A 26,038-nucleotide genomic window follows, 5' to 3' on the forward strand; every position below is an offset into this window, starting at 1 on the left:
ACCCGTGACCCCGTATTAACATGACTGCGTCTGTAGCATCAGATGGGACACAAAGGGTGACGCAATTTTTTAAAAATCTGGCACTGATGTGAAGACAGAGACAACTAACTCCCTCAGCGGCTCACTGCAAGGAGGGACAGCAGTCTTCCTGTAGCAAAGATGTGAACTCAAAATAAATGGTGGACAGACACAACTAAAAGCACATAACTATCTAAAGGTAACATTATAAAAAATCTTTATTAAAAATGATACATGAAATGTATACACTGCTATAAAACCATAAAGCAAATAATGACATGTACAGTACATCCAAATTTGTCAAAGTTTCAGGCAGATGTTACAAGATACAACACCTTTACCATGTGTTAGAGACATTACAGACAGGCTGAATCAGGGAAAAGATAAGTGATGACAATGGTTTTGTCCATATCGGGCTGTCCTGCTCAAGATATTTGAAGTGCTTTAAATTCTCATTTGGAAACAACAATGCAACCACAAAAAGGTTTGAACTATCCATTTAGCCTGATAAGTGCACTTAAAGTCTGCTTTAAATTAATTTTGTCACTGGCAATGCAAGTAATAAAAACACTCTCACAAATGAGTGACTCACTAGATGGTCAGTTATTGAAATACAAATATGAAATGTGATACATTTATAAATGGACTGCACTCTACATAAACCTCAGATATGGGAGATCCATTACTTCACAGGAAACTATTTCCAAGAACCAAATGATATAATGCACTCAAGCATTCCAGAAAAGCCATAGTTTCTGTAAGTGCCATCACGTCATTACAATATCACAACACACAACTCTGCTTGAATTCAGTTCATTTGTCCAGATACCACAATAAGCTTGCATCTACACTCTTATCTCATATTCATCTTGTGATTTCAAATTTTATCACTTTACAGTGACATCAACGCCACACTGCCTGAAAAGGCCAAACAGATGTGATGTGATTGTATCAGTCAGCACAATGTCAATATTTATCCCTTGAAGCCTGAGGATTAGCATTGCGTGCTATGACTCCGTTCCACACAATTGAGCACGGCATTAGATTAACAGTTTCGATGCTGATCTGATCTTCTCTGTCGTTGAGCTGTAAGGGGTCTGAGGCAGCTGGCCCACATACTGGCTTAACCTCTTACTGTTACCCCACTTGATATTTAACCACAGTATACTGCACATACACGAATGCACTCAGTCCAAACACAGCTATGCTGCAATCTAGATTACCTTCAATTTAGGGCATCTTTCCTAAAACATCCTTTTATTATCCCTATGACTTTTATTTTTTATTTTAGCAGTCTGAACTTTAAATAATGAGACCTGCTGTATCTCTGGATCCACACAGAAAAGATTTAAATTTGCTATTTTAGTTTCAGTTGTCATTTTGTCATTACATATGTCTTACTAAAGGCAAAAACAATAATAGGAGTGTATAAAAGTATTGATTATTTCCTGTGGGGGTTTATCAACCCTTGACTTTTACACAGCTTTTCAAATAGCTTGTGTTGTGAAATTCAATCAGTTTTAGCCCACGGCTGACAAATAATGATGTGGTCAGAGGAAAACTGAATATAAATGAACACAATATAAAAAACTAATTGCGATGCATTCAACTAGTCAATGGTTTACCTGCAAAATGAAGCCAACGTTGAAACTAATGAACATGTCACTTACTGCACTTGTCTTTATAATAATCTAATAATACAAACTATTTTCAAGAAGTGCATGTCCAATTCAAATTGAAGCCAGACACTGTATTTGCATAGTACTGAAGAATTTTTGGTATTTTAAAGCAAACACATCACACAATTTACATATGAAACGACTCCACATTACAGTTTAGCAATGAACATTAGCAGCGGGCATGAAACATCATTTGTGGGCATTAAATCTGTAGGCAAACACTGACAAGCACGACTTGTTGAATGCATCTCAAATGTAACGTAGCATTTTAAAATCTGTCCAAATATTAAAAACATTAATTAATATAAAATACGGTTTGCTGAAAATGAAAAAGCTAAAATACACCTTCATTCGGATAAAAATAATCTAAAACTGTTCTGCTAGATATAAAAATGTAGTTTCTTCATAAACAGGAGGTTCCTTCATACTGAAAGACACGCCACGTTTTGGTACAATCCAAACGGTCATGGATGGATACTGATAAGACCACATTATACCTAAGATTAGCGTTCACACACGTATATATGCATTTAATCCTATAATCTGCACGAAAGGATCTGCACTTTGAAATGCACCTACCGGAACAAAAATGATGCGAGCTTCCTGATGTGTCACTTCAAATTAAATTTCCATTAATGTGTTTCATTGGGTACAGCTGCACTGACATTAAAGCTACAGTTGGGAACTTCCATGAAAATAACCTTTAGTCATATTTGTTGAGTATGTAAATACTTACACACGGTATTATAGATGGTCTGTGAAAAAATCATGGCCGCCCTCCTCCTCCTACTGCCTCTAATGGCATTTGCTAGAATCTACCGAGGCTAAGTGAAAACAATTAGTCAGAGCTGAGGAGTCTCTAATGAAGCTCTCAAACACTGATTGTGAACTGTGGTCAAACTGTCACAATAGGCAGCGCTGATCAAATGTGAATCAAGATTCTGTTACTGCTTTGCCTATTTTTTGCCTTAATTGTTTTCAAAAACATGTTTTAGTGTACTGTTTAGCTGTAAAATGAGAATGTTTGTAACGTGACACGACTGCCATGTTGGATACATTAGAGCCCGTATAAAAAATGCCCACCAGCCAGAGCAAACTGTCTCATTTTACAGCTATCTTTATTCATATTTGATCAGCGCTGCCTTGTCTGACAGTTTGACGACAGTTGCATTAGAGACTTCTCAGCTCTGATTGGTTGTTTTCCTTCACCTGTGGTAATGCCATTAGAAGCAATATGAGGGAGCAGAGACCCTTAATTTTGTTCCACAGACTGACATACTGCTGTCAGGATACAGTGACAGTTTCAGCAAATATGACAAAAAGGGTTTTTTTTATAAGTTAGCAACTACAGCTTTAATCCAACTGTATTCTGCTCACAACTTCACACACAAGATTATCTATTTAGTTTCGGATAAAAACAAAGAGCCATTAGGTAGCTCATCTTTGAGTCAGGGTATAAGGCTGTACATTCCCGTTAAGCCAGAACCAGAATCTTAAAACTGGTTTCGCTCCTGTTCCACGGTGACACTCACCTAGCTGACTGCAGGGCAAAATCTACTGGTCTCAGTACAGGTGCAGGGATTTGGCTGTGCTTGTCTACATGGAGTGGCGTCCTTTCTGTTTTCTGTTCAGTTAGGCATCAGGGTTCACGTGCTGTCCAATCAGGCGTTGGCTGTGGGGAGTGCACTCAGCCTCCTCTTCCAGCTGGAAAAGATAAAGGAAGGATGAGGTCTGAGTTAAAGTGACAGTTCATCCCAAAATCAAACCTACTTATTGTTCCTCTTGCCTGTAGTGCTATTCATCATCTGCCATGGAGATGCCTGCCTTCTCTCGAATATAATGGAACTAGATAACACTTGGTTTGTGATGCTCAAAGTGCCAACACAATATATTTGCAACATCCGTGTCTCTTTCCAGAAATCATGACCGGGCTAGATGAGCTACAAGTTAACAAGAGGGTTTGCATATTCTTTAGATTTACAGGAACAGAGTATAACAGGACAAGTGGGAGCAGATGAGTGGGGATAAGTGTCTGTGTGTGTGTGCACATCTGAGTCAGACAGAGACTCAGACAGACACACACTGAAGACGCCACACCCCTAAAGCACCCCCACCCCCATCCCCACCGCCACAAAGACACACACACCTGCTCTTTGATGTAGCTGTTCCCAAAGGGTGCCAGGCCTCTGAGAGCCAATCCGACGATGAAGCACCAGACAGACACTCCAGCCTCAACTGCTGCCAAGAAAGCGCAAGGGATCCACATCGCCAGAGTGGTGTCCTGAGAGACAGCATGTGACGGGAACATGGAGGAAAAGGTGTGAAATAAAGTATCTCTGTGAGGTCTAAAAGTCCCCTGTGACACTTTTAATAGAATTTCAAGCCTCAAAAGTTGCAGCTTGAATAGTCAAAGAGCAAACTGGAGAGAAACAGAGGTAAAGGTGCATAAGGATGGAGTGAGATGGAAGAAGAACATGTAGACTCACATAGATCCGTGTTGTATCAAACGGGCATCGGGCACTAACAGGTGACCGAGCGTTGATGGGTACCTCTGTGTCATTACATCCCAGCATCAAACCCTCGCCATTGTGAGCAATAGTGACACTGATGGCAAAGAGGAGCCCGGTGCAACATGCTGCTGAGAGCAGGGCGTTCAGGAAGGACGCAATCAGAAGTCCTATTTGCTGGAGACACAGCGACAAACATCACATGAAAGTAACTACTGAGTGGACACAGAAAGAACGACTGAAGTGATTATATCATTAGTTGAAAACAAACTAAATTCTCACCAGTTTTATCACATTAAGGTTCCTTGACACCACAATGGCAATAATCCCACTGGCAATGCTCTGGAAGATTCAAAAACAGGATGATTGTTTGGAGTGGGGTTTATTAAATTATTATCCACAAATAGTGGCTGGCCCTGAGGTGGGGCTGCATTTTTCATTTGGGTGCTGCGCTGAGAAGACTTCAAACTCAACAAAAGAAATGACTGCAAGATCACCAGTGGAAAGCAGTGTTGGGAAAATATATTCTGTATCTTGTCTTTATTGTATTACATGTAAACCATGTAATACCCTGTTTTAAGTACATGTAAGGAATACATTTCAAATAAATGTGACAGTAACACTCATCATCAGCAGCTGCCAGTTTATCTGACACCTCAGTGTAATGTAGCCTCCCCTGAAGCAACTAGTAACTGGTTTGAAAAACCAGCTCTCTTATAAAAGGCAAGCTCAGTCTTGATTCCAGAGAAAAATACACAACACTATAAAGAGCTAACAGTGCAAATCACTTTTGGTGTTTACTGCAAGTAGGTGTTACTCTGATGCACAGAAGATCACAGGGATGAATTCAACACAGTTTTTTACATAACTCCTCAAATGAATGGTAAAAAAAAAAGTTCTGATAAGGACTGCTTTGCTTTATAAAGTTCTACAAACATTAAGAGTCTTGGTGCACACTGCAGATTTGGCATTAAATCACAGGATGAATGTTTTATATTTGACTCACCAGCAGGCCAGAGGTGACGGAGATTATGTTGGCTACAGTGTACTCAGTGGTGATATGCTGACTAGGTTTGGATATGTGGCGGAGGACATTGCCATGGACAATAGCTCCAAGGATGAAGTTGATATGGCCGACGAGGATGAGAGTTAATCCTTTTTTCATCAGCCTCCGCGGCCCTTTGTCCTTATCTGGATAACAGAAATACAAAAAATACTTAGATGCTATAATTAGATACAGCTTACATAAGTAACATCTGTAACATTGCTTGAGTGAAAGTTTGTAACTGGTAGGTTAGAGGGTTTCTATAATTCTGTGCTCCTTACAACCATATTGTACACAAAGAAAAAAAAGTTTGCTCTCACAACACTTAATTTTTTCATTCATTCTGTTTTATAGCCCAACTGATAATGGATCTTTACGGGCCAATGATGAAATCAATAAAAGAAAATGATGAACAGATAGTGTTGTTGAATACTGAATGACTTCTTTCTGCCTTTGTTATAAAATAACTTTTAATATACAGTACAATTCCTTTACGTATACCTTTATGTGCCTTCTTTCACTGCATGCACAGTATATATAGGCTACATACTGTGCATTTTAATCACTTATATCAAAAGGCCTTTAATCTGTGTGGCAAATATACTTCATTTAATTTGTGAATGTTTACAGTAAAATAAGAACTGAATTATGATTTGCATGTGGAAAAAGAAGTCAAATCGTAGACCATATGTTCACAAATGTAAATGTTGAAAACTATAAGCTTGCAAAAAGTGAAGAATTAATCTAGAAACGGTGTCTACAGGTATACAACAGTTACATTTAATGATATTTGAGGCTCGTTCAAGACGCCTTTTATCCGAATTTAGGACAGATTTTTTGACAAATCGTGTTTTACTTATTTAAGTGAGTAAAGCCAATCTACATTTTGCCAACAGGTATCTGCATGTATGAAGTAAAATTAAAATTAAGAAGTAAAGTATTATAGTTCTTTGATTTGTGACATTAAAAATGTGGACTTCACTTATTGTTGTAACATTGAATTTAAGACAGTTTAAGACTTTTTAAGGACCTGTAGACACCCTGAAAAACGTCACATGCACGGCTGCTCATCATTAAATAGACAGTAACAGGGATATAACTGGACTCAGTTTCTGATAAAACACAAACAGTGGGTCGTTTTCTTTGAAACATGTTATTTTTCTGCAGTTTACTGCCTACAGATATACATACTCATTTGCATAGAAAGGTTTCACTCACTGTTTACTGAGTCACACAGATGTGAGGAGGAAGCAGTAAACTAAAACGTTATAATTATTGACCTTTTCTCTCGTCAGTCTCTTTGAATGTTGAGAGCTCATTTCCTCTGAGCATAAACCACAGTGATTAATGTGAAACACGCACTAACACGCTGAATACACCTATGCCAAGTTTTCAAAGTGAAACAGGCTCATCCTGTCTGCAGGCCTGCGGTCAGCTACACCCGCGGAGGGAAAACAACCGTCGGTCACACACACGCTGAGTGACGTTACTTTACCGAAAGCGATTTTTTTTTTAAATTGAAAACAAAGTTACTCACCAAAAGTGCACATCCCGCTGCTGAGTCAGGAGTTTCCCTTTGAAATAAATGAATGAGGGTAATTTCCGAGCAACTGCTCAGTAACACAGGAGCAGAAACTCCAAGGTCCCTCTGTCCACTTCCTGTATGACGTCAGGACACTCACCTGTGAGGTACCTGTAGCTTTCTGGACGCTGAGGGGCGCAACAGTCATTCCAGATTTACTATGAGCATGTAAGGCTGCAGCTGATATGTATCTTCATTATTGATTAACCTGCCTGTGATCTTCTGTTAGTTATCATCAGTTCAGTTAATCTGTTGGTTTAGCAAACATAATGACTGGAGGGCTACTTTACTGTCTTTAAGAAGCTGTAGCACTCATTTAGAATAGATTTTAAGACTTAAGGTGGTATCTTGTGAAATTAGACAACATAAGGCATCCATTGGCACCAATTATTTTGGCATAGCTTGTGGAAAGGGGGCTAAATAACCCCCCAAATGCAGGCTAAATTTTAGTGAGTGGCATGGCATGGCCCCAAAAGGGGTCCCTTGAACTCTCACCTCAAGATATCTGAATAAAATTGGGTTGTATGGGCACCCATGGGTCTCCCCTTAACGTGTGAAGGCTTGTTCCAAGTAAATATTTTGTGCCTTACAGTCAATGTACTCCTTCAAATTAAAGCTGTGTATTTGTCTTTTAAAGTAAAGGTTGATGAGTCACCTAACACATGTACATACAGATGCATAACACATTAACACAGGGTTGTAGAGCTCAAAATGTTAACTGTACCGATATTAGTCTATGCACAGCAGATAAGCAGTAATATCAACTCTAAAATAAGAAACCAGAGTAGTATGCGATTTCTTAATTCATCACATTGACATGGCATTTAACGAGCCTATACTTAACAGCGTGATCAAATTCCTAATATTCAGTTACTGCTTTGATTTTGGTGTGCCACCCCAAGATTTTCAGTGGCCCTGTGGCCATCCCTGTGAAAATTTTCTGGGGTCACCACTGCAGAATATAGTAAAAAAGAAAATGTACATCCCATTTTTGTTTAGTCCTCAATGGCATCCTTAAATGTCCTGTTTCGACCGTTTGTCAGTAAAATATGATATAAAACAGAGAACAATGGGACATCATATTTGAGAGGCTGAAAACAGCCATGTGTGCATGAAACATTTTTATAAAAAACCCACTAATCGATTAGTCAAATAATCTTTGCACCTCTACAAGCATTTTTGTTGTGTCATTCTCACAAACACTGTATCAGTCACAAAACCTGAAAAACACTTCAAAATACAAATGCCAAAAAAACCCAAAAACAAATAAAAAAGCAGTGACTCATTCTTTGGGACCTGTTTAAAGTAACAAAATGAAGCATTTCAGACATTTATTTGAAAGAATGACCATAGTTTGAAGAGTGGGTCAGGATACACATCCTGGAGAAGACACACACATTTACTGATGCTGATGTCATTTACAAAATAGAATATAAAAACATAACTAAAAGCTCACATCCTTAAGCGACAGGCTAAAGCTGCCCACCCTGTGTAATTATCTAATAACCAGTTTCAACGCCACCAATAATTGTGGAATAATGGAAAAGATACAGAGAGAAAGAAAGAGAGACAGAGAGTATAAAGCTGCTCTGGTGATCACATTGGTTGGTTTTTACCACTTCTCTATCCGAGACGCGGTGCACTTACATTCTCCTAGCTGACATCTTTGGAATATACAATCTTAGCAGTTCACAAATACATATACAAACAGAGGAAAATAAAGTAAACAATGCATCAATGCATTCAGATGGTCTACACTTGCAAACAATAGAAAACAAAAAGGCACACTGGAGCACAATCGTAGCCTGAATACATTTACAAATACTTAAAAATATGAGTGGAGGCTCATACAGTAGCCTTTAGTTAAACTGGTACTGTGATTATAACATACGTATAATCCCAGTGGAATAATCTGAATAAAATGCCAGAAAAAATGGTTATTGTATTTAATAATATTTTAACTTTTTTTCTCCTATATACACACCAAGTGCTATATTTTTTTGTGGTCTTACTGCCTGTTTAAAGATATACTGTGCAGGATTTCCCTAAAAAAAAAAAAAAAAAAAGGTATACTCATACAAAAGTAATCCCTTTCAACCATCACTTATGACCCACTATAATTATGTGGTGATGTATTTTTCTGCAGAGACTCTGCCCTCTGTCTGTAGTTTCTCATTTTCTTCTTATTTTCTTTGCTCGGGACTTTGATGACGTGCACCCCCACCGCCCTCAGGTGTGGCTGGGGCTTTATAAAAAGGTAGCAACCAAGTGCCAGACTGCAAGCGGCAGGTAACCTCCCCCCCACCCCCACCCAAACAAATACAGCGAGATGAAATGCCAACCAAGAGTGAATCTGGGGTTGGTTTCTACTCTAACTTTCACTGGCCAACATGTTTACAAGCAGTAACAGCCAATCCTGCACAGTATATCTTTAAGGTCTGTCATTACATGAACTTTCAGACGCAGTAGTAACAGTAAGTCAACAAAGAGTTCTTTGCCAAGACGTCACAAAAACACCACAGGCGGCTCCTTGATGTCAATACAAGTCTAGACAAGACATGTATGATGTAACATTTTGTGTTTAAAAGCATCTGCACTCTGGGAAGCATGATGTCAACCCTCTGAGTCCCAGCTGAAAACAATAGCAACAGAAACAAGAGAAGTTGCGCGTTGGCTCCGACTCTCAACGACGTGGTCAGTGTGTGAAGTCATAGTAAACAAAAGGGGAATAAATACATGCCGTACAGTGTTTGTAACATAAATAAAACATACGATGCTCTAACAGATGAATCAGGAAAAGGCTAGGTCCTCTTTCTACAGCATATGGCAGCAGTGTTCAGTACACAAGACTCATATCGATGAGCTTTACAGGCAGAGTAGCATGTGTGAACCTAACGAGCAGCAAATGGTAAAACAATGAATTAAGTAATAAAAAGAGAGAACAGAGGACTTTAAGGCTTGTGCGTAGGCCCAGCATGAAGCAAACGGTCCAGCAAAATATAAAAACACACAAAAGAATATTCAGTAACACTGAGTTCACAGTACCTCAAAGTACTTACACTGCCCGAAGGGTGATATGCGGTGGTGCACAGACATTGTCTTCTGTATTAAAGGCCTTATAAAAATATTCATCATGGGTCTATTATACAGTCAGCTGAGAGAGTCGCATCCAGTTTTCAAACTATTACATCCATTTAACCTGATCGGTAAGTCACAGGGCCGTGGATGTTCGTATGTTAATGTTCATATGAAGCTAAACAAAAGGCAGCCAAATAAAAGAGGATCCAGAAAGAATGACTTGGCTTACACTGTAAAACTTTCTTTGGATAGAAATGTATCCCTTCATCTCTGGGGAAGCTTTAATTTAGCTGGTTGTCAGCAGAAGTGGATCTAATCGTTAAAATTTAGAAGTAGCGACAGGTGTGGTCCGAATCAGTCTTGATTATGTTTTAGACCGTCTCCTGACATGTTAACACCTCACACTTCAACACAACTGTAGCTTGAGGAAAACGTGTGTTTAAAGGTAAAGCTGTAATCTAGTCAGGACTATTGAGACACATTTGTATGCATGTTTTGACTTCTGTGGGGTCTCTAAACTCTAAAATTGGCTTCATGTTAAAGCTTTTGTTGCCTTCCAGAAGGTTAATCCCTGACACAGAGGAAAAACCCACCCTTTTGGTCACATTACCACCTAAGGCTTAGCAGAAAATACATTAAAAAAAATCAGTAACTACAATAACCATGTTAAGTAACAAAAAAACAACACGTGACAGGGTTGAGAGTGAGCGTACTGAGAATGAGACGGTAACAGTCGAGGAAACTGTTACTGGTGAAGAGCTTGGCTTAATGATTCCTCTAGTAGATCAGCTATTTTGTTTTGGTCCACCTGTGAAGGGAACACAAACACTTTCAACAATCCAGGACATTAGAAATAACACATACACTAATCTGTTAGATACTGGAGATATGGCCTATCATTAAAGCTAGAACACACAGACATACAGAAGAAAGTCAGTGCAACAGACGAGACATAAAGCTGTTTAAGTATCCATAAAATCCATTAAGAGAAGTAAGTCATTAAGACAAAAGCCTACATATACTCTCGCCCACAGGGAGGTGAAGTGACTATATAACATTAGTGTGGGTAGGTGAGTGAGTGGGCACAAGAGTACATATGTAGCAGCAGTAAATGTGCATATGGCTCTATGAGGGGAGGGTGTGTTTGTGTTGGAAGGTAGGTAGGTCAGAAATAGCACACTCACCTACGATATCACCCACACACCTTTGCCTGCAGCTTTGCACTAACACACACACAAATCTATCTTTAACACAAAACACCCACCTCACTGATTAAGCCCAGCTGCACCAACTCTTCAGCCAACTCTTGAACATTCTCATCTGCAACACACACCAGCACAGTTAATAAGAGTAATTCATAGACATGTAGCATCACCTTCATCATCATCAGCTCTACGAGTCATGTGCTATCTCTCTTGGAGTTATGAAAACACTATAACACACACCTACAGCTGGAAAGGGTCAGGTTTAGGGTAAATAAATACCACATTCAGAAAATATGGTCCAGATGCTATTTTTAAAACCAAAGTCCACCTTAATACCTTAAAGACTGAACCCACTTTGTTTGGTGGTGCATTTTTTATATTCCTGTGGACACCTGATGAAGTATATATCATCAGTATGACTCTTTACAGATAAAAAAAGGACAGAAAGTCTAAACTGAGACTCATCTGGCAGGAGCATGAAAAAGCCAACATGTTTCAACCAGCATGGTCTTCATTAGGGCATGATCTGTTAAAACATGTTAGCTTTTTAAATATTCCTCTTTAGCTTTGCTATTAAAGGCTTAACAATTTAATGGACAGTCGTAAGCCCCTTCTCCTTACCTCAGTTGTAGAACAGTGAACTTTCTTTCTAGGCTAATATTTTTAGATTTTTACAAATGTTATAATGAGCCCTGTATTTGTCCCAAAAACCCAATTTAACCCATGAGCTCATCCCCTCTAAAACTGTTTAACCTAAAAGAATCAGTAGTAAATTTTGATTAAAGGAACAGTGTGTAAGATTTAGAGGGATTTAGTGTCAGCTAACAGTGAGAATTGCAGATTGCAACTTCTCCAAATTAGATTTCCTTCCATGTTCATTGTTCAGGAGATTTTTAGCAGAACGGACCTGATGATTTCAACCAGTAAAAACACTGATTAGTGCAGTTTCATGTTAAAAAAAAATAATAAATAAATCCATTTTCTGTCTTTTTTGATGTGGAGGGGCTGCTTACTATGGTGGCCAATCTGAAAAAGCAAATGGCTTTATCTAGAGCCCGTGTTTTTTTTTGTCTGCTCTGGGCTACTGTAGAAACGCAACAGTGTAACATGGCAGTCTCTGTGGAAGAAGATCTGCTTCCTGTGTAGATTTAAACAGCTTATTCCAAGTTAACGAAAACACAACAATTCTTTCAGGTGACTATACACGAAAGAAAACATAATTATTGTATATTATATTCCATATCTGCCAATAAATCCCCCTAAATCTTAAACACTAGACATTTAAGACTTCTTTCAAGACTCAATATTCAACAGTTACACAGGATCTACACATCTTTCCCAGAAAAGGCAAAGATAAAGATTTCTACAGCAGCAGCAGCAGCAGCAGCAGCAGCAGCAGCAGCAGTGTCAATAGTTTATGTTGCAATGCAGCTGAACAACCTTTTGTTATGTAAAATAACTTCAGCTCTAACTGTGCTGTTCTTCTGAATGTTGACATAGCATGAAAGAAGTATGAGAAGTCACTACCTTTGGGAAAGTATAAAGCAGGTCGGGGGGAAAGAGAGTGCACCAAAAACTGATCTAAAAGTAAACTACAAAGGGCATCAATACGAGTCTAAACAAAATATATACAACACTGCACAAAATATGTGGAAACATATGCTGGGTTTTATTCGACTAAAACATTGGGAAAATATATTCATAAACTAGTTTAAATTTCTGATAGAAAATGTTTCATAACTTTGGATGCCTACTTTATCCTGAAAACTTACAGATACGCCTTCATAACCCTCCTCCTTGTTAATTGATGGTATTGAATGCAAATGTGTCTTTAACCTTTATTTATTTTAGCTACCACCCACATTGAGACATTCTTGTGCCCAGTGAGCAGAGGGGTCGTCATGGTCTACCGATTTTTAATAACCTTGCTTGTCAATTATATCAGGAATGTGGACAAGACAAACAAATGAAGGAGATGGAGCATCCAACAACTTCGACACTGAGAAAAGAAAGACACCAGCAGCCCACAGCTATATGATGAAGCGACTGATACTGGAGCTGAGTGAGAGGCTTTCCTGCTGTTGTGTGTCTCGCGGTTTGACATAAACTCATCTAACAATATTAGTTAGTATTTAATTATGAGGAAAAAATAAGTTTCAGCTGTGACAGTTTAACTGAAGTAGGGTGTTGGAGAGCTAAACATGAGGCTGAGGGAGTGAAATTTAAGTGGCTGAGTTAGCTAGTGACCCTGCACACTGTTACTTTGGACTTTGGCGTGTTGATAAGGAAAGCTTTGAAGAAAATCCCCCGGTATCAGCAGGAGGGACTGTTTACAAAGAGGACAGGGTGTGACTATGATGTGAAGTTACAGAATGTGTACCAGTGGTATTAAGGTGTGAGTGTGCAGGAGAAGACATAGGATGTGAGAAGCAGTGGGAGAGAAAAAGAGCAGAGGAGATAAAGTCGAGTGAAGGAGTGAATCAGAGACAGGGAGATGAAAGCCTGGGAAGAGATGGTCAGATTTTGACATGGGAGGTGACAGCTGTCAGCTGCAGCCTTTCACAGGCCTGGCATTCCCCACACGCCTGCAACATTATACATGCCTACCATACCTGTAAGTGCATGTGCACATTGGATCATACTGCCTACATTATTCTGACCAGTGCAACAGTTGTTGTGCTGCGTTCTTTTCTCAACTGTCAGACTTTGGTTCCTAGATTGCTGCACGGGACTCAGATGCAAATCCTCAATTTCAAATAAATCAATTTAATAGTTAAGTGAAACATTCAGAATTTGTCAAGGGGGATCATTGTTGTTTTCCAAGACAATGTTCTAAAAAGCTCTCATGCCTACTGGGGTTTTAAAAGCAACTATGGCAATTAAAAAACAATTCCAGAATCTAATAATAACAAATAATAAATTTGTCCAAAATAGAGGTGCATGGTTTTCGTGACACAGAAGCGACAGTTAGTCTCGCTGCCTAAAATAGTCTTGCATAGTGTACTGTATATTGTGACGCCATCCGAGTTTCAAGCTCTCTGGAATTTCACTCTCACTTTCCTACATGCCTCAGTGCACACATATGGAGAGGTACCGTCTATTAAAACTCTGTGTGTGGTAAAATCTCATAGTACAGTGGACTTAGGTATGCTGTAACTCATACAGTCAAAACTTCATCATTTATCATCACCCACAGTCAAATGGATCTCTGCCATTAACCCTAAACCCAAGTAGTAAACCTTAACTATCCAGATGGACAAAATGACCATTTACTATGACATGACCCTAGATTGTGCAAACTGAATCCATGTGATTATGAGATATAAACTTTGTGCATTTGTGGTGCCTCCTAGTGGCAGAATATCCCAAGACTGATTAGCAAAGCTCGGACAAAGCCGCGCACATACACCAAGTTTGGTTAAAGGTTTTTGATTTCTGAGTATTTATGTAAAATTTGATGTTTCTAGAGCAGAAGACCATAAGATCAAAGATACAGATGAATTGAGAGATTAATATTAAGAAGGACTTTTGACTCTAAGCCAAGCCATTCCCAAAAGACTTGCTGAAACATAAAGTTAATTGTTACAGCACCACGTTGAGGTCACAGAGTGTCAATTTTCGTGACCAACTAGAGGGTGGAATTTGCAACCCACCTACAAATTGTGGTGCATTTTCATCTCACAATTTTTACTGCATCTACACTTTTAGCAGAGAAAAATAACAAGAAAGAAAGAAGAATGATGACAACAAAAAACATAGGGCTCCAGCAGCTAATGTCGCTACTTGGACCCCTAAACACACACGCAAACACACATGCATTAACGTGTGTCATTTTCTCCCCAATCCCATAAAGAAATTACTGTATGCTTTCTGGTATGATATTTTACACACATGTTGAAGTGCTTGTATGGGGACAAAAAAAGAGACACACAGTCACACACGTCTGACAGAAAGGTCTCTTATCTTCCCCTAATCTCACGTACACAGGACACACCTTACAACAATATCAAATGATCCTCGAACTGCAGAAGTCACTGGCACACTGACTGTGGAAGTACTAAAGGCTGCTCCTTGTGATTCAAAAATATTCTCCCTACTTTGTTTTTGCATCCGATAGCTCACACAAATCAACCCTCCCAGCTCACTTTTGATGTACTTGACTGTGAACTCTGAGTTTCAACACAGCAGTATTGAGAGAGCTGGGTGGTACTGTTAGGGTGTTGGCGCATATTCGCTAAATGAGTGACTGTATCTTCAACCTCACAAAGTGATTAAGTGTCAGTGTGTGATAGAAGAGGTGGACTTACGAGGTAACATGTCACAGCTTAGATGTCTATTCAGTTTATCCTCCAGTTTCAGCAGTAATGTTAGCTAAAAGGGGAGAAACACAACAGGCAAAATTATTTTTTGTACTTCTATGTGAAAGGAAACAACAAATGGTTAGAATAAGATTACGTTGTTGGTCAGTGAGGGAAACTTCATATTGCATTATGAAGTAGGTAATAAATAAATGATCAACATATATATATTTTTGCAGAGACTTACATGATACTTTGCTCCCTCCTCAACAGATTCAACGTTACACTGCATCTGAATGACCTGCAGACAAAGCATGGAAATGTAAATTCACAGCTCTTGTTGAGAATTTAGAGCAGCACTTCACTCTGTCAAATACACAATATACATCTTGCTTCAGTGACTGATATTCCTTTTGTTATATGCAGTATAACCTGTGGTACACACCTGCCGTGTCTCGAGCTCTGCAGGTTCGGGGGTCGGGGATTTGACCAAGGGGATGACAATGGGAGTTTTTACAGTTTCCTGTGGAGGCTGCTGAGCACAGGGCAACCCGAACGCAGTCAAAGGATAAATACCGTTCCTGATACAGGGAAGGAAACATATATGCGTAAGAAAACCAAACATGCAACACAGTTTTAATAAAAAAATTCTTTGTTTGTCTTTCCATGAAGTAGAAACTTTACAACCCTAATGTGTACAACAAAAGTAACATGTTAGTCAAATACTATTAAAAAATTAGGAAGTCATTTAGATTCATCAAAACGCTGGTCTATCTGCAGCCAATTCAGTTGTTTGCCCATGATTTCATATCATAGACAGGCATCAAAAAGACTGGCTGCACAGCAGAGTGGCCAAAAAGCATATGGCAAAATGTCTTTTTAATTTGGTACATTTAGTTAAACCACAAAACCTGCCGAGGAATTAATGTTTCAGATGAGAATGAAAGAGGCACCACAATTGTCAGATGGTCCTATGCTGCCCCCCTGTGGCCACAGTGTTTTATCTGTGTGGCTTAAGGAAACAGAACACAAGAGCAGCCATCATAGAAGTCATTTAAGAGCCGTCAGGCCCCCTTACTGGATATTAGTTACTGACTGGATGCTGCAGCTGATCTCACTGATCTGATACATCACAACATCTCTTGAGTTTTATACCGAGGTGAAGAAAGATAAAAGATTAAACTCAAGTGTATTATTTGGAAGTTTTGTATTTTGTTTGTGTTCTGATTTACCATCTAGCCTAGTTAAAAATCTGAACAATAAGAGCACAAACAACTTTCTGAATTTGTAAGATTTTTCTTTTCATGATGTGTTATGTAATTTAACTTAATTATGGATACAAATAAAGTCAGAGTGTGTCTGTCAGCAAAAAACACTTTTTACATCAGTTATCATTTCCACTCAGTCACATGAGAGGTTTGATAAAAAGTTAGCAAATTTTCTGTAAACATTTAGCCTAATAAACAATTTACAGTGTTTAAAAGACACGTTCTAGGTCACTAAATAATGAATATCAATAAATACAGATGCAATAATGAATAAATAATATAAAAGCATTCTGCCAGTATAAATAGTTCCTGTGCCTCTGAGCAGAACAGAGTATAAATACAGAAAGTAGGTTGTTATTCATGTGCTGATGTTTGTTAAACAGAGAGTAAACAATGCTGCTCTGGCAGTGATAACTGTGTGCTTTCATTGGTATGCCTGTGCAGACACATAGCTCTATAACTGCTGAAACTGACTGACAGCTAATCCAGCTGTGATCAGCTGCTGCCATCATCAGAAAGGGATGTCTCCTCAGGTGGACTATAAAGAAAAGGCTGTATCATTTCTCTAAAAACCCATTCCCTTGTTTCCTCTCTCCTCGCATGGTTTCCTTGCATCTCTCCATGCATCCCTGGTGGGAGGGACTAGGACACAAGGGAACGATGCAAGTGAGGGAAACCTGGATGTGAATTAAAGTAATGGGATGAACTCTCTGGCTGCTCCCTGCTTTGCTTCTTACCTCACATCCTCCAGGAATTTATCAAGCTCCAAGGCAGGAAACTGTGAAAGCCTACAGAAAAAAGAAATACAATTAGATACTTCACTTTGAGGTCTTATCACCACAGAAATTTAAAATAAGATAATGTTTCCTACAAACTCAAAAAAAAATCATTAAGGATTTACATATACGAGTAATGAAAGACACAGTATGTTGGACACATAGCAACAAATTCGAGGGCTTGAGACTTGCTTGACTAAAATTGATTAAAGACTCGACTTGACTTTGACTTGGTATTCATGACTTGACTTCAACTTGAGACAGAAGACTTGAAAGGACTTGACTTTTTTCAATTAAATATTTGCATTTTTCTAGATATTCAGAAGTTACGTTTTGTTTTTCAAACATAATTGGATGATTTCTAGTGCAATGCGCGCAAGCCTGGCAACCTAACAAGGATGTGGCAGACCAACAGAGGCCTAAGCACAAGGCAGCTATCATGGAGGGGGATAGTCCAAAATAATATAATTTGGATTCAAGGATTATGTTGTTGATGACAGTAGTAAAAAGAGAACAGCCATGCGCAAGGTGTGCAGCTCAAATAATTGGTGACACAACCACGTCAACATCCACTTCATCCGTCACTACAGATCACAAAAAGAAAGGTACGTGAATGTGTCTTTTTAGCTAAATTATTGGCTTAATGTTTGACCAGATCATCAGAATTTCATATGACTTGACTTGTCAGCTGCTGACCTGAGTACTGACTTGACATGTCTTGCTTGACTTAAAGCTTAGACTCCACTTGACTTGCTTGATTCTCACCACGGTAACTTGAGACTTGCTTAAGACTTGAAAGCTAAGACTTGAGTCTTGCTTGTGACTTGCTCATGGGTGCCTTACACCCTCCTCTGCATTACACTGATAAACATATCTTCTTGAGTAAATTCAGAAGGAGAAAATAACACCAATGCTGTTGCTGCTATTAAAACAAATACCTCTATCTGAATGACTAGTGTAATTATCTGTGCAGGACGTAGCTGACACTGACTAACACTAAAATAAGAAAACCAGCATGTGGCCCTTACTTGAGCTGAACATCTTCTTTCTTCTCAGCGATGACCAGGTTGGGGTCCAAGTTCTTAGTAATCTCCTCCAGGGCATTTTCAGGAATCATATCTGCATAATTTCAAAGCCATTAAACCATTTTATTAGAGAAAAGACAGACATTTCTATGTCCGATATCTACCAACATGCATGCAACTCACACCAAAAACAACCCAGATCTATAAATAGCACTACAGGTAAGAGGAAAATATGTATTTCTGATTTTGGGGTGAACTGTCCCTGTAAGCTTGCAGATTGTTTCACTTTCTTCCCGAGTTAGTCACCTTTGTCTACATACTGCCTGTGGCTGTGAGGGCACTATGACCCCTTCTGCATTACACTTAAGGATCTGATCCATGGTTGAAACAGAAAGTTGTGATTAGTGGAGCTTTAGTAGCTTTAGCTTTAGCTTTGAGTAGCACCTACTCCTGCTGAGCAAGCTCAAGAGTTTTAACTCCAGCTCAAGTCACTCAGTCTTCTACTAAACCATTTCATTCTGATTAAAGCATATCAAAACAACTAAATGCTGTGTCTTTTGTTTGTGTGTGTTAAAGACTCACGGTGGTGGCTGACAATACAGTGTGCAGCCAGCAGTTTTAGCAGTGGTACTTCAAACAGAGCTTGGTTAAACAGCAGCTCTCTGGCTGTAGGCCGTGTACTGGGATCACACTCCAGGCACTTCTTGATTAATTCCTACAAAAACAAAATCTGGGTCACACACTCAAGAAAAATGTTGTGTGGGACTTTTAAATAAGACACATTAATACACACACACAAATGCACACACACATCCACACATAAAACTGATATGAACTTTCACGATATTCATCTCACCCTCTGCAGTGGGTCTTCCAGTAACTGTATGGCATTGTCGATGGCCTCCTGAGAAATGAAAGAGGACTCTCCATTGCCCTGGATTTCCAAGAGCGCCATCTACAACACACCAACACGTTAACATATTGCTTTAACAATGGACTCAGGCCATTCTATCATGTATCATGGGTACCATCTCACCTCTAAGGCACACATGCCAAACGAGTAGATGTCTACACGTGTGGTGACATCATCAACAGCTACAATGAAAGGAGGGAATAAGGAGAAAAAAGTGAACAGATATAGCATTACCTAAATGTTTATCAAACTATGAAGTGAAATTTCAGTCATGTCTACCTCCATATTCTGGGGCACAGAAGTGCAAGTTCTTCTGTTCCTCATGACATGTCTTCACGTTGTTGTTGATGGTGTCTGGGGCAACTGCAGATAAGGAGAGAATATGGAGGATACATGGAAGTAGGATGGAGAACAGTAAGACCCCTAATGGGGGTCGGGACCCCCAGGTTGGGAACAAGCAGTGTAAACTATAGTGCAGGACGTTAAGAGTTTGGAGGCTGCTTTTCAGCACATATGAGGTACAAGAGGTGAACAACCTGCAGAGAAGTTTTTATGGCTGGTGTTGAGTCATTTCAGTATGTGTGCACACAACTAAACCTACACACCACCCTTGTTCACATCTCTTACGATGTGCAGGGTTTATTTCCATAAACGAGAAAAGAGATACTGTCACCTTTTTTGTCATATGAAAATGCTTCATTGTTTAGTTAAATTACCAGACGAAAATGTTACTCTTGTCCATAATAATAATAATAATTCAGTAGAATTTCTTTGCCTTTAAATCTGTAACTCAGTATCATTCGACTCCATCAGCAGCGCTCCAGCTCCACTACCACACCCTCTGTGAAACCTGCATAACTCTTTACCTGATCCGATCTTGATGAGCCCGTTGTGTTGGATGAAGATGGTGTCACAGGTGAGGTTGCCATGGATGATGGGAGGGTCACATGAGTGGAGATAACTGCAGTGCAGAAAAAAGAAACACCCACAAAAACTCATTAGAAAGTGACTGGACTATTTTCTATGTGAATGCATCTTTCTGTGAGTGACCATATTGAATATCACATAATGTCTGAAAAGATGAAGCCAACCTGAGAGCAGACAGGATCTGTGTGCACCATCTCTTCCAAGCCTGTAGGACCATACACCTTATCAGAGCGCTTACTAGCTGCTTATATCTGCAAATTATTTCATTTCTTTCTTTTGCCAAACGCCAGATGCCAATTACTGTTAACAAAATGATTGCTCCTCGCTTTGGAACGCCCATCTGATCCCAGCTGTGATAAAGGGGCTGTCACCTTTCACGAGATATGTACATCAAGCACAGCAAGTCTTTCATAGACAATTACTCTACTATGGCAAATTTACAAACAGTTAGTTATTACCTTTTCATTCATGGTTTTGTGATTCTTCTTTGTCTTCTTTAGAAACTGCTTCAAGCTTCCTGATGACATATATTCAGTGATGAAAATCACCTGAGGGAGAGGAGGCAATCAGGGGAAACCTCATGAACAGAGACCATACAAATATAAATAAAAAAAGATGAAAAATACTGTTTCATTATTTATTTATAAAGACAGACAAAAGATTCAATAACAAGCTTGTGTCGCCAATTTCAAGTCTACCAAATAATGTTGTGCCAGGTCTGAGACTCACCCTGGCCCGGTTCTCCTTCGTGTCGGCCCAGTACTTATGGAATTTGACGATGTTCGCATGTTCCAAATGGACGAGGTTATCAAATACTGCCTTCACTTTCTCCTAAACACACAGGAGAAACAAAAAAAATATGTTACAATACTAATCAATAAGGTTGAGCCAAATACTCAGATAAAACAAGAATAAAATACCTATTTTATACTTATAGTAACATTTGATTGAAATGTGTCAATATCCCTACTCTTGATGAAGGAAAATCCTCATTTAGCTGCTCTGTAAATTGTTTTCTAACAAATAATAAATACAGCAACTTCTGATCAACCTACATTAATTTCAGTCTTAACTTCTTCTTTCAACTTCTGGTCAGGTCCCACCCATTTCCATTATTGTCCATTTCTGATGTAAATCACATCCACTTCCTGTTTCAAACCCACCCATTCTGAGTAGAATAATGGACACAGATAATTTAGCTGGTTGAACAGATAGAGATAGTTGTGTACTTACTTGTCCTTACTAATTAGTGACACATTTAACTTTGCACTGAATCCTCTGTGCCTGACTGATGAGTAATTTATCAGAAAGAACTACGCATATGAACAAAATAAAATGAATCATAATTTTCTCTCATGCTCTCATATAGATTTGACCTTAAACAAGGGATGCCAAACTGGTGTCTTACTAGTGAAGTGATAATATACATGGTGCATCATCATGACTCTATTAGTCAATCAAAAGAAAATTCACCAGTAACTATTTTCATAACTAAGTAAATATTGAAGTCATGATGATAGTTTTTAAAGGATTCAAATTTCAAATAAGTCATCAACCGTCTATATGTCCTTAAAATAGCTGCTGAAACATCAACCGTCTATATGTCCTTAAAATAGCTGCTGAAATTAGCAAGGATTCTTTTTTAATATTTTTGGGGGGGGCATTTTGCCTTAAATTGACAGGACAGTTATGCGTGAAAGGTGGAAAGAGACAAAGGGATTGACATGCAGCACATGTCAGAGTCGAACCCAGGCCGCTGCGACAAAAGCCATATGGAACGCCTGCTCTATCCACTAAGCCACCAACATCCCGTCAAAGAGGATTCTGCTTGCTAAATTTCACATGCTGCCTCTCTCTCCTTGGCAGCTTAAGCTGTGTTACTTTTTTTTACGAAATATATGCTCATATTCGCTGTGGGCATTCATGAGCGCCTCCAATTCCACAGGTGTAAAATAAGTTGATCTCTTTTTCTCTCTGGTTGCCATGGTGAATCAAGGTATCAGGGCTCCACTGATAATGGCTTTTTATTGTGGTTTTGCGCGTGCTTAACTCAAGGTGTACCTACTCAGAGTTGACTGAACTAATTCAAATCAGCTGTTCTGGAACCGGATACTCAGAGTTTCCCAGCTCAGGGTAAGTCAACTCAGAGTTCAGGATTAGACTCGGAGTTTGTTGAACCTCCTACCTGGAATACCCCTCTGGGCCTGGTGCATGCTCTGCTATAAATACCTCCTTTTTTAGGTAGTAAGTCTCTCTCTGTCTCAGGGACACTGTCTATCCCCAGCCGGCCTGAGGACAGCTTCTGTTTTTTTTTTTTTTTCAGTTGACTACCTATATTGTTTGCCACGCATTTTTTTTTTTTTCAGTTGACTACCTATATTGTTTGCCACGCACCCATACATGCCTTTTATCACTGACTTACTGCTGTCACACGTTGTATTAACTTGTGTATGTTTTTGTGAATAAATCACTGTTCTTGGCAGCCAGTTTGTTTAGTCTCCCTGTCTTGTCACAGCTTTTGAGCCAGGCTGTGACATAGTAAATGAACTATCATTTGATTTTCAACTGTTGGTCAGTCAAAACAAGCTATGTGAAGATGTCACTTTGAGGCATTTTTTTTTAACTTTTTAAAGACATTTCATAGACTAAACAATTGATCAAGAAAAATTTTGGTAATCTAGCAATAATAAAAATAATCATTATGTGCAGTCCTATAGAACACAGTGCCAGATATTGTGCAACACTGGTAAAATGTACACAGATTATCATGTTGACAAATGGTCTATAACTGCTTTATGACAGCAGGAGGGGATTTTGTTTTTAATATTTCACACGCAAGGTAAGAAAGTTTTCCTTTGATATACCTGGATACTTGAACATATTGTAAAGGCTCATTAAAACTCAGGATTTTGGAACATCTATTGGCAGAAATGGTATATTATATTATATTATATATTATATAACTATGTTTTCATTTGTTTATAATCACCTGACAGTACAAATCGTTTCTATTACCTATGAGCCATTTATATCTACATACAAAATGAGTCCTCTCCCACAGTGTCTGCCATGTTGTTCTACAGTAGCCCAGAATAGACAAATCAAACACTGGCTCTGGAAAGGACCAACTGTGTTATTGCATCAGCCTCCATAGTTCTCCTACACATTTGGCACACAGGAGAAGTTTCAGTTCAACCGCACTGCTAGATGCCACTAAGTCCAACACACTGGACCTTTAAATGCCAACAACAATATATCACTGACTCCCCAAATTTATGATACTTACAATATGTAAGTACAATTTTTTATTTAAGGTATATGATGGATCTCTAAGGCAAGAAACCCCCAAAAATTAACTGCCATTGCTTGACACTGGTTTTTCCAAATTGCAGACCAACAGCTGCATCATTTTACCACTATAACGTGGCTGTGTGAACTACAGTAAAAGAAGTATAATCCAACAAAAAATGATTCTGTATATGTGCATGAACTACTAAGGTACAAAAAGATCTGTGAGACTAAGACAATGTTCTATTTCCTTTTTCACACCTGGAGGGGAAATCACAACCACACCTTTGTGAGTCCTTCAACTGTTTTATTCCTACATTGTAACACTTAGACTCACCTGCAGCGATTTGAAGTTCTTCCTCTGTGAGATCATGACTTCATTCCATACTACCTCCACCCCTTCCTCTGTGTCCATGGCCAAGTACGCAGCATCTATTCCTGGGACATTACGCTGATTCACCTGCAGTAGAAATGATCAGAAATAGCTTATGAGGTAATGTATTTTAATAGTGAAATTAATAAACAAAAAAAAACTTGAATAGCATACATTCACTGCCATGTTTCAGCTGACATGGTCAAGAAAGAGTTGTGCTAGCCATACCTTCTGTATGGTATTACTGAACATGGACATGGCAGATGATTTATAAAATAGCTCCCAAGTTTTGAAAAAGCTGCACCACAGACAATGAACTGAAGTCTGATTTTGTGGACCCACGATGTTTGTTTCCTTCTTTATACTCAAAATGAGCTTTATTGTAGTGTTCTTAGTTGTGAAACAGAAAATGTATGCATGTACTCAGAAAATTCCCCTGGGTGTTCTCAGTGTCATCTATAACATCTGTCACAATTCATTGTCTAGGGAGCAGTTCCATGTTTTACATCCTATGACATCACAAATTTTAGGTTTATCACTCTAGTGTTATTTACAAAAAATGGTGGACTGTCTTAGGCCATAGGAAGAACATGTATTAATTTTTAAATTGGCTTAGTTTCCCTTTAAATGTAATGCAATCTCCTGGCCGCCCTTACCTCCTCTTTGCGTTTCTGCCAGCGGCCACAGGGACTCTCTTCCAGGATTTCTGACTCATCTTCACTCTCATCCTCATCCTCTGTTGCTGTGGTGGCAGAGGGATGAGTGGAGGCCCCAGGCGAGGACAAAGATGCTCCACCTTCGACCTGTTGAGTATCGCTGGACATGTGTCCTGCTGTGGACTCTGGCGTGTCTCCCTCTGAACCAGGAGATCCTGTCTCCTGTGTCTCCGACATCATGACACAGCTTGTTAGCTTGCTGGCTGTCCCACCTGGCCTCCTGCTCCTGGGCTGCAACAAGTGATAGGAAGCCTCTGTCTTGCTTTCTCCTTTCTGTTTGAGCTGGTGGTCACATATTCATTTTCCTCTCTGGTCTGGCTTGACACAAGATAACGATAGAGCTCGAGGAGGGAGGGCTGTAAACAAATTACATATTTAGGTTTGTATCTTTTGGCAATAACGTTACACGTAGCATTATTTCTGCCGTTAAATCATAACTTCTTTCCCCCCAACTACCGTTAGCTTAATTACCCACTGGGAGATAAACTGATGTCGTGTGCTTTATTTGATAGCTTGGACTCGGAGGCAGAGAAACATTACTGCCACGGGACACTGAAACATCACTCACTGTGGCTACTTCAGCTAACTTAGCTATTAAAGCTTCTTGCTAATGCCCAACGTTAGAGAAGTTCACCGGTTTACTGTTAACTTTTCCCGGCTAACAAGCTAATGACAGGTAAATAAACAAATAACTTACCGTGGAGCACAAACTACCCCCGTATCGAGAGTCCTTGGTTACATACTGCTGAAAAGAAGTAAAAAAAAATAACTGTTTTTAGACAGATATGTTAGCTAGTTCGTCATAAAATCCGCTGATGGCACAGCTGTTGAACTGGCTCGCGAGTCGCGACAGCGGAAGTCGAAAACGCTTGAGCGTCACGTGACTCATGCAGACTTCAGCTAGTTCCCGGAAGTTAATGGCGGGCCATTTGATTACATAATACTGAGAGACAGGACTACTATTTATTATTAGTAGTACCAGTCAATAACTGCATTGATTAACAATCCATATGTAGCCCAACGTATGCAGTTGCATCCTTATGTTGTTTTTAAAAGTAAAATTCGCTAATATTTGAGGATTAGAGTTAACAACTAGGATTTCAGAAGACTTTATTTATCCCATACCCTGGAAATTCACAAGTTACAGCAGCTCAGAGCAGAGTCAGAGGCAATAGAAAAAATAATAAGTGACTGGGTGCCAAACAAGGATAAAAATCTGACTAAAATACAAATGAAATAAAATTAAAATGATAGAAAATCTATACACACCTCTCACTGAAACAGATACTGTATGTTCATGACTGATAGATGCACAGGATGATTGTAGTACACATGATCAG

The 26,038-nt window shown here is 39.1% G+C and overlaps 2 protein-coding genes across 2 annotated transcripts; both read right to left on the reverse strand.

The window, feature by feature from the left end:
• Nucleotides 1-218: 218 nt before the first annotated feature.
• LOC126394703 (keratinocyte-associated protein 3) lies at nt 219-6,913 on the reverse strand. The gene is made up of 6 exons (XM_050051704.1): nt 6,787-6,913; nt 5,211-5,395; nt 4,487-4,546; nt 4,184-4,381; nt 3,844-3,978; nt 219-3,401 (listed from the first exon to the last, which is right to left on the reverse strand). The coding sequence occupies exons 1-6, from the start codon at nt 6,797-6,799 to the stop codon at nt 3,330-3,332; spliced, it is 663 nt and encodes a 220-aa protein (XP_049907661.1). The 5' UTR covers nt 6,800-6,913; the 3' UTR covers nt 219-3,329.
• Nucleotides 6,914-8,147: 1,234 nt separating this feature from the next.
• Nucleotides 8,148-25,553, reverse strand: LOC126394696 (nuclear receptor-binding protein-like). The gene is made up of 18 exons (XM_050051690.1): nt 25,396-25,553; nt 24,639-25,054; nt 23,947-24,069; nt 21,051-21,152; nt 20,780-20,869; nt 20,486-20,526; nt 20,261-20,355; nt 19,674-19,757; nt 19,518-19,576; nt 19,338-19,436; nt 19,064-19,196; nt 18,485-18,575; nt 17,418-17,468; nt 15,858-15,993; nt 15,660-15,713; nt 15,422-15,485; nt 11,174-11,229; nt 8,148-10,717 (listed from the first exon to the last, which is right to left on the reverse strand). Exons 2-18 carry the CDS (start codon nt 24,876-24,878, stop codon nt 10,655-10,657), a joined length of 1,581 nt encoding a protein of 526 aa, XP_049907647.1. The 5' UTR covers nt 24,879-25,054; nt 25,396-25,553; the 3' UTR covers nt 8,148-10,654.
• Nucleotides 25,554-26,038: the final 485 nt, after the last annotated feature.

Source organism: Epinephelus moara, chromosome 1 (assembly GCF_006386435.1).
Source record: "Epinephelus moara isolate mb chromosome 1, YSFRI_EMoa_1.0, whole genome shotgun sequence".
Classification (NCBI taxonomy): Eukaryota; Metazoa; Chordata; class Actinopteri; order Perciformes; family Serranidae; genus Epinephelus; species Epinephelus moara.

Excerpts from the sequence above, each read along its gene's own strand:
- LOC126394703 (XM_050051704.1), bottom strand. Across the intron at positions 4,382-4,486 it reads ACCTTAATGTGATAAAACTG|CAAATAGGACTTCTGATTGC; the intron begins GTGAGAATTTAG and ends CTGTGTCTCCAG. Across the intron at positions 3,979-4,183 it reads TTGATACAACACGGATCTAT|GACACCACTCTGGCGATGTG; the intron begins GTGAGTCTACAT and ends GCTGTCTCTCAG.
- LOC126394696 (XM_050051690.1), bottom strand. The coding sequence starts at position 24,878 with ATGATGTCGGAGACACAGGAGACAGGATCTCCTGGTTCAGAGGGAGAC. Across the intron at positions 21,153-23,946 it reads AGAACTTCAAATCGCTGCAG|GAGAAAGTGAAGGCAGTATT; the intron begins GTGAGTCTAAGT and ends CTGTGTGTTTAG. Across the intron at positions 15,994-17,417 it reads AAATTCCTGGAGGATGTGAG|GAACGGTATTTATCCTTTGA; the intron begins GTAAGAAGCAAA and ends TCCCTGTATCAG.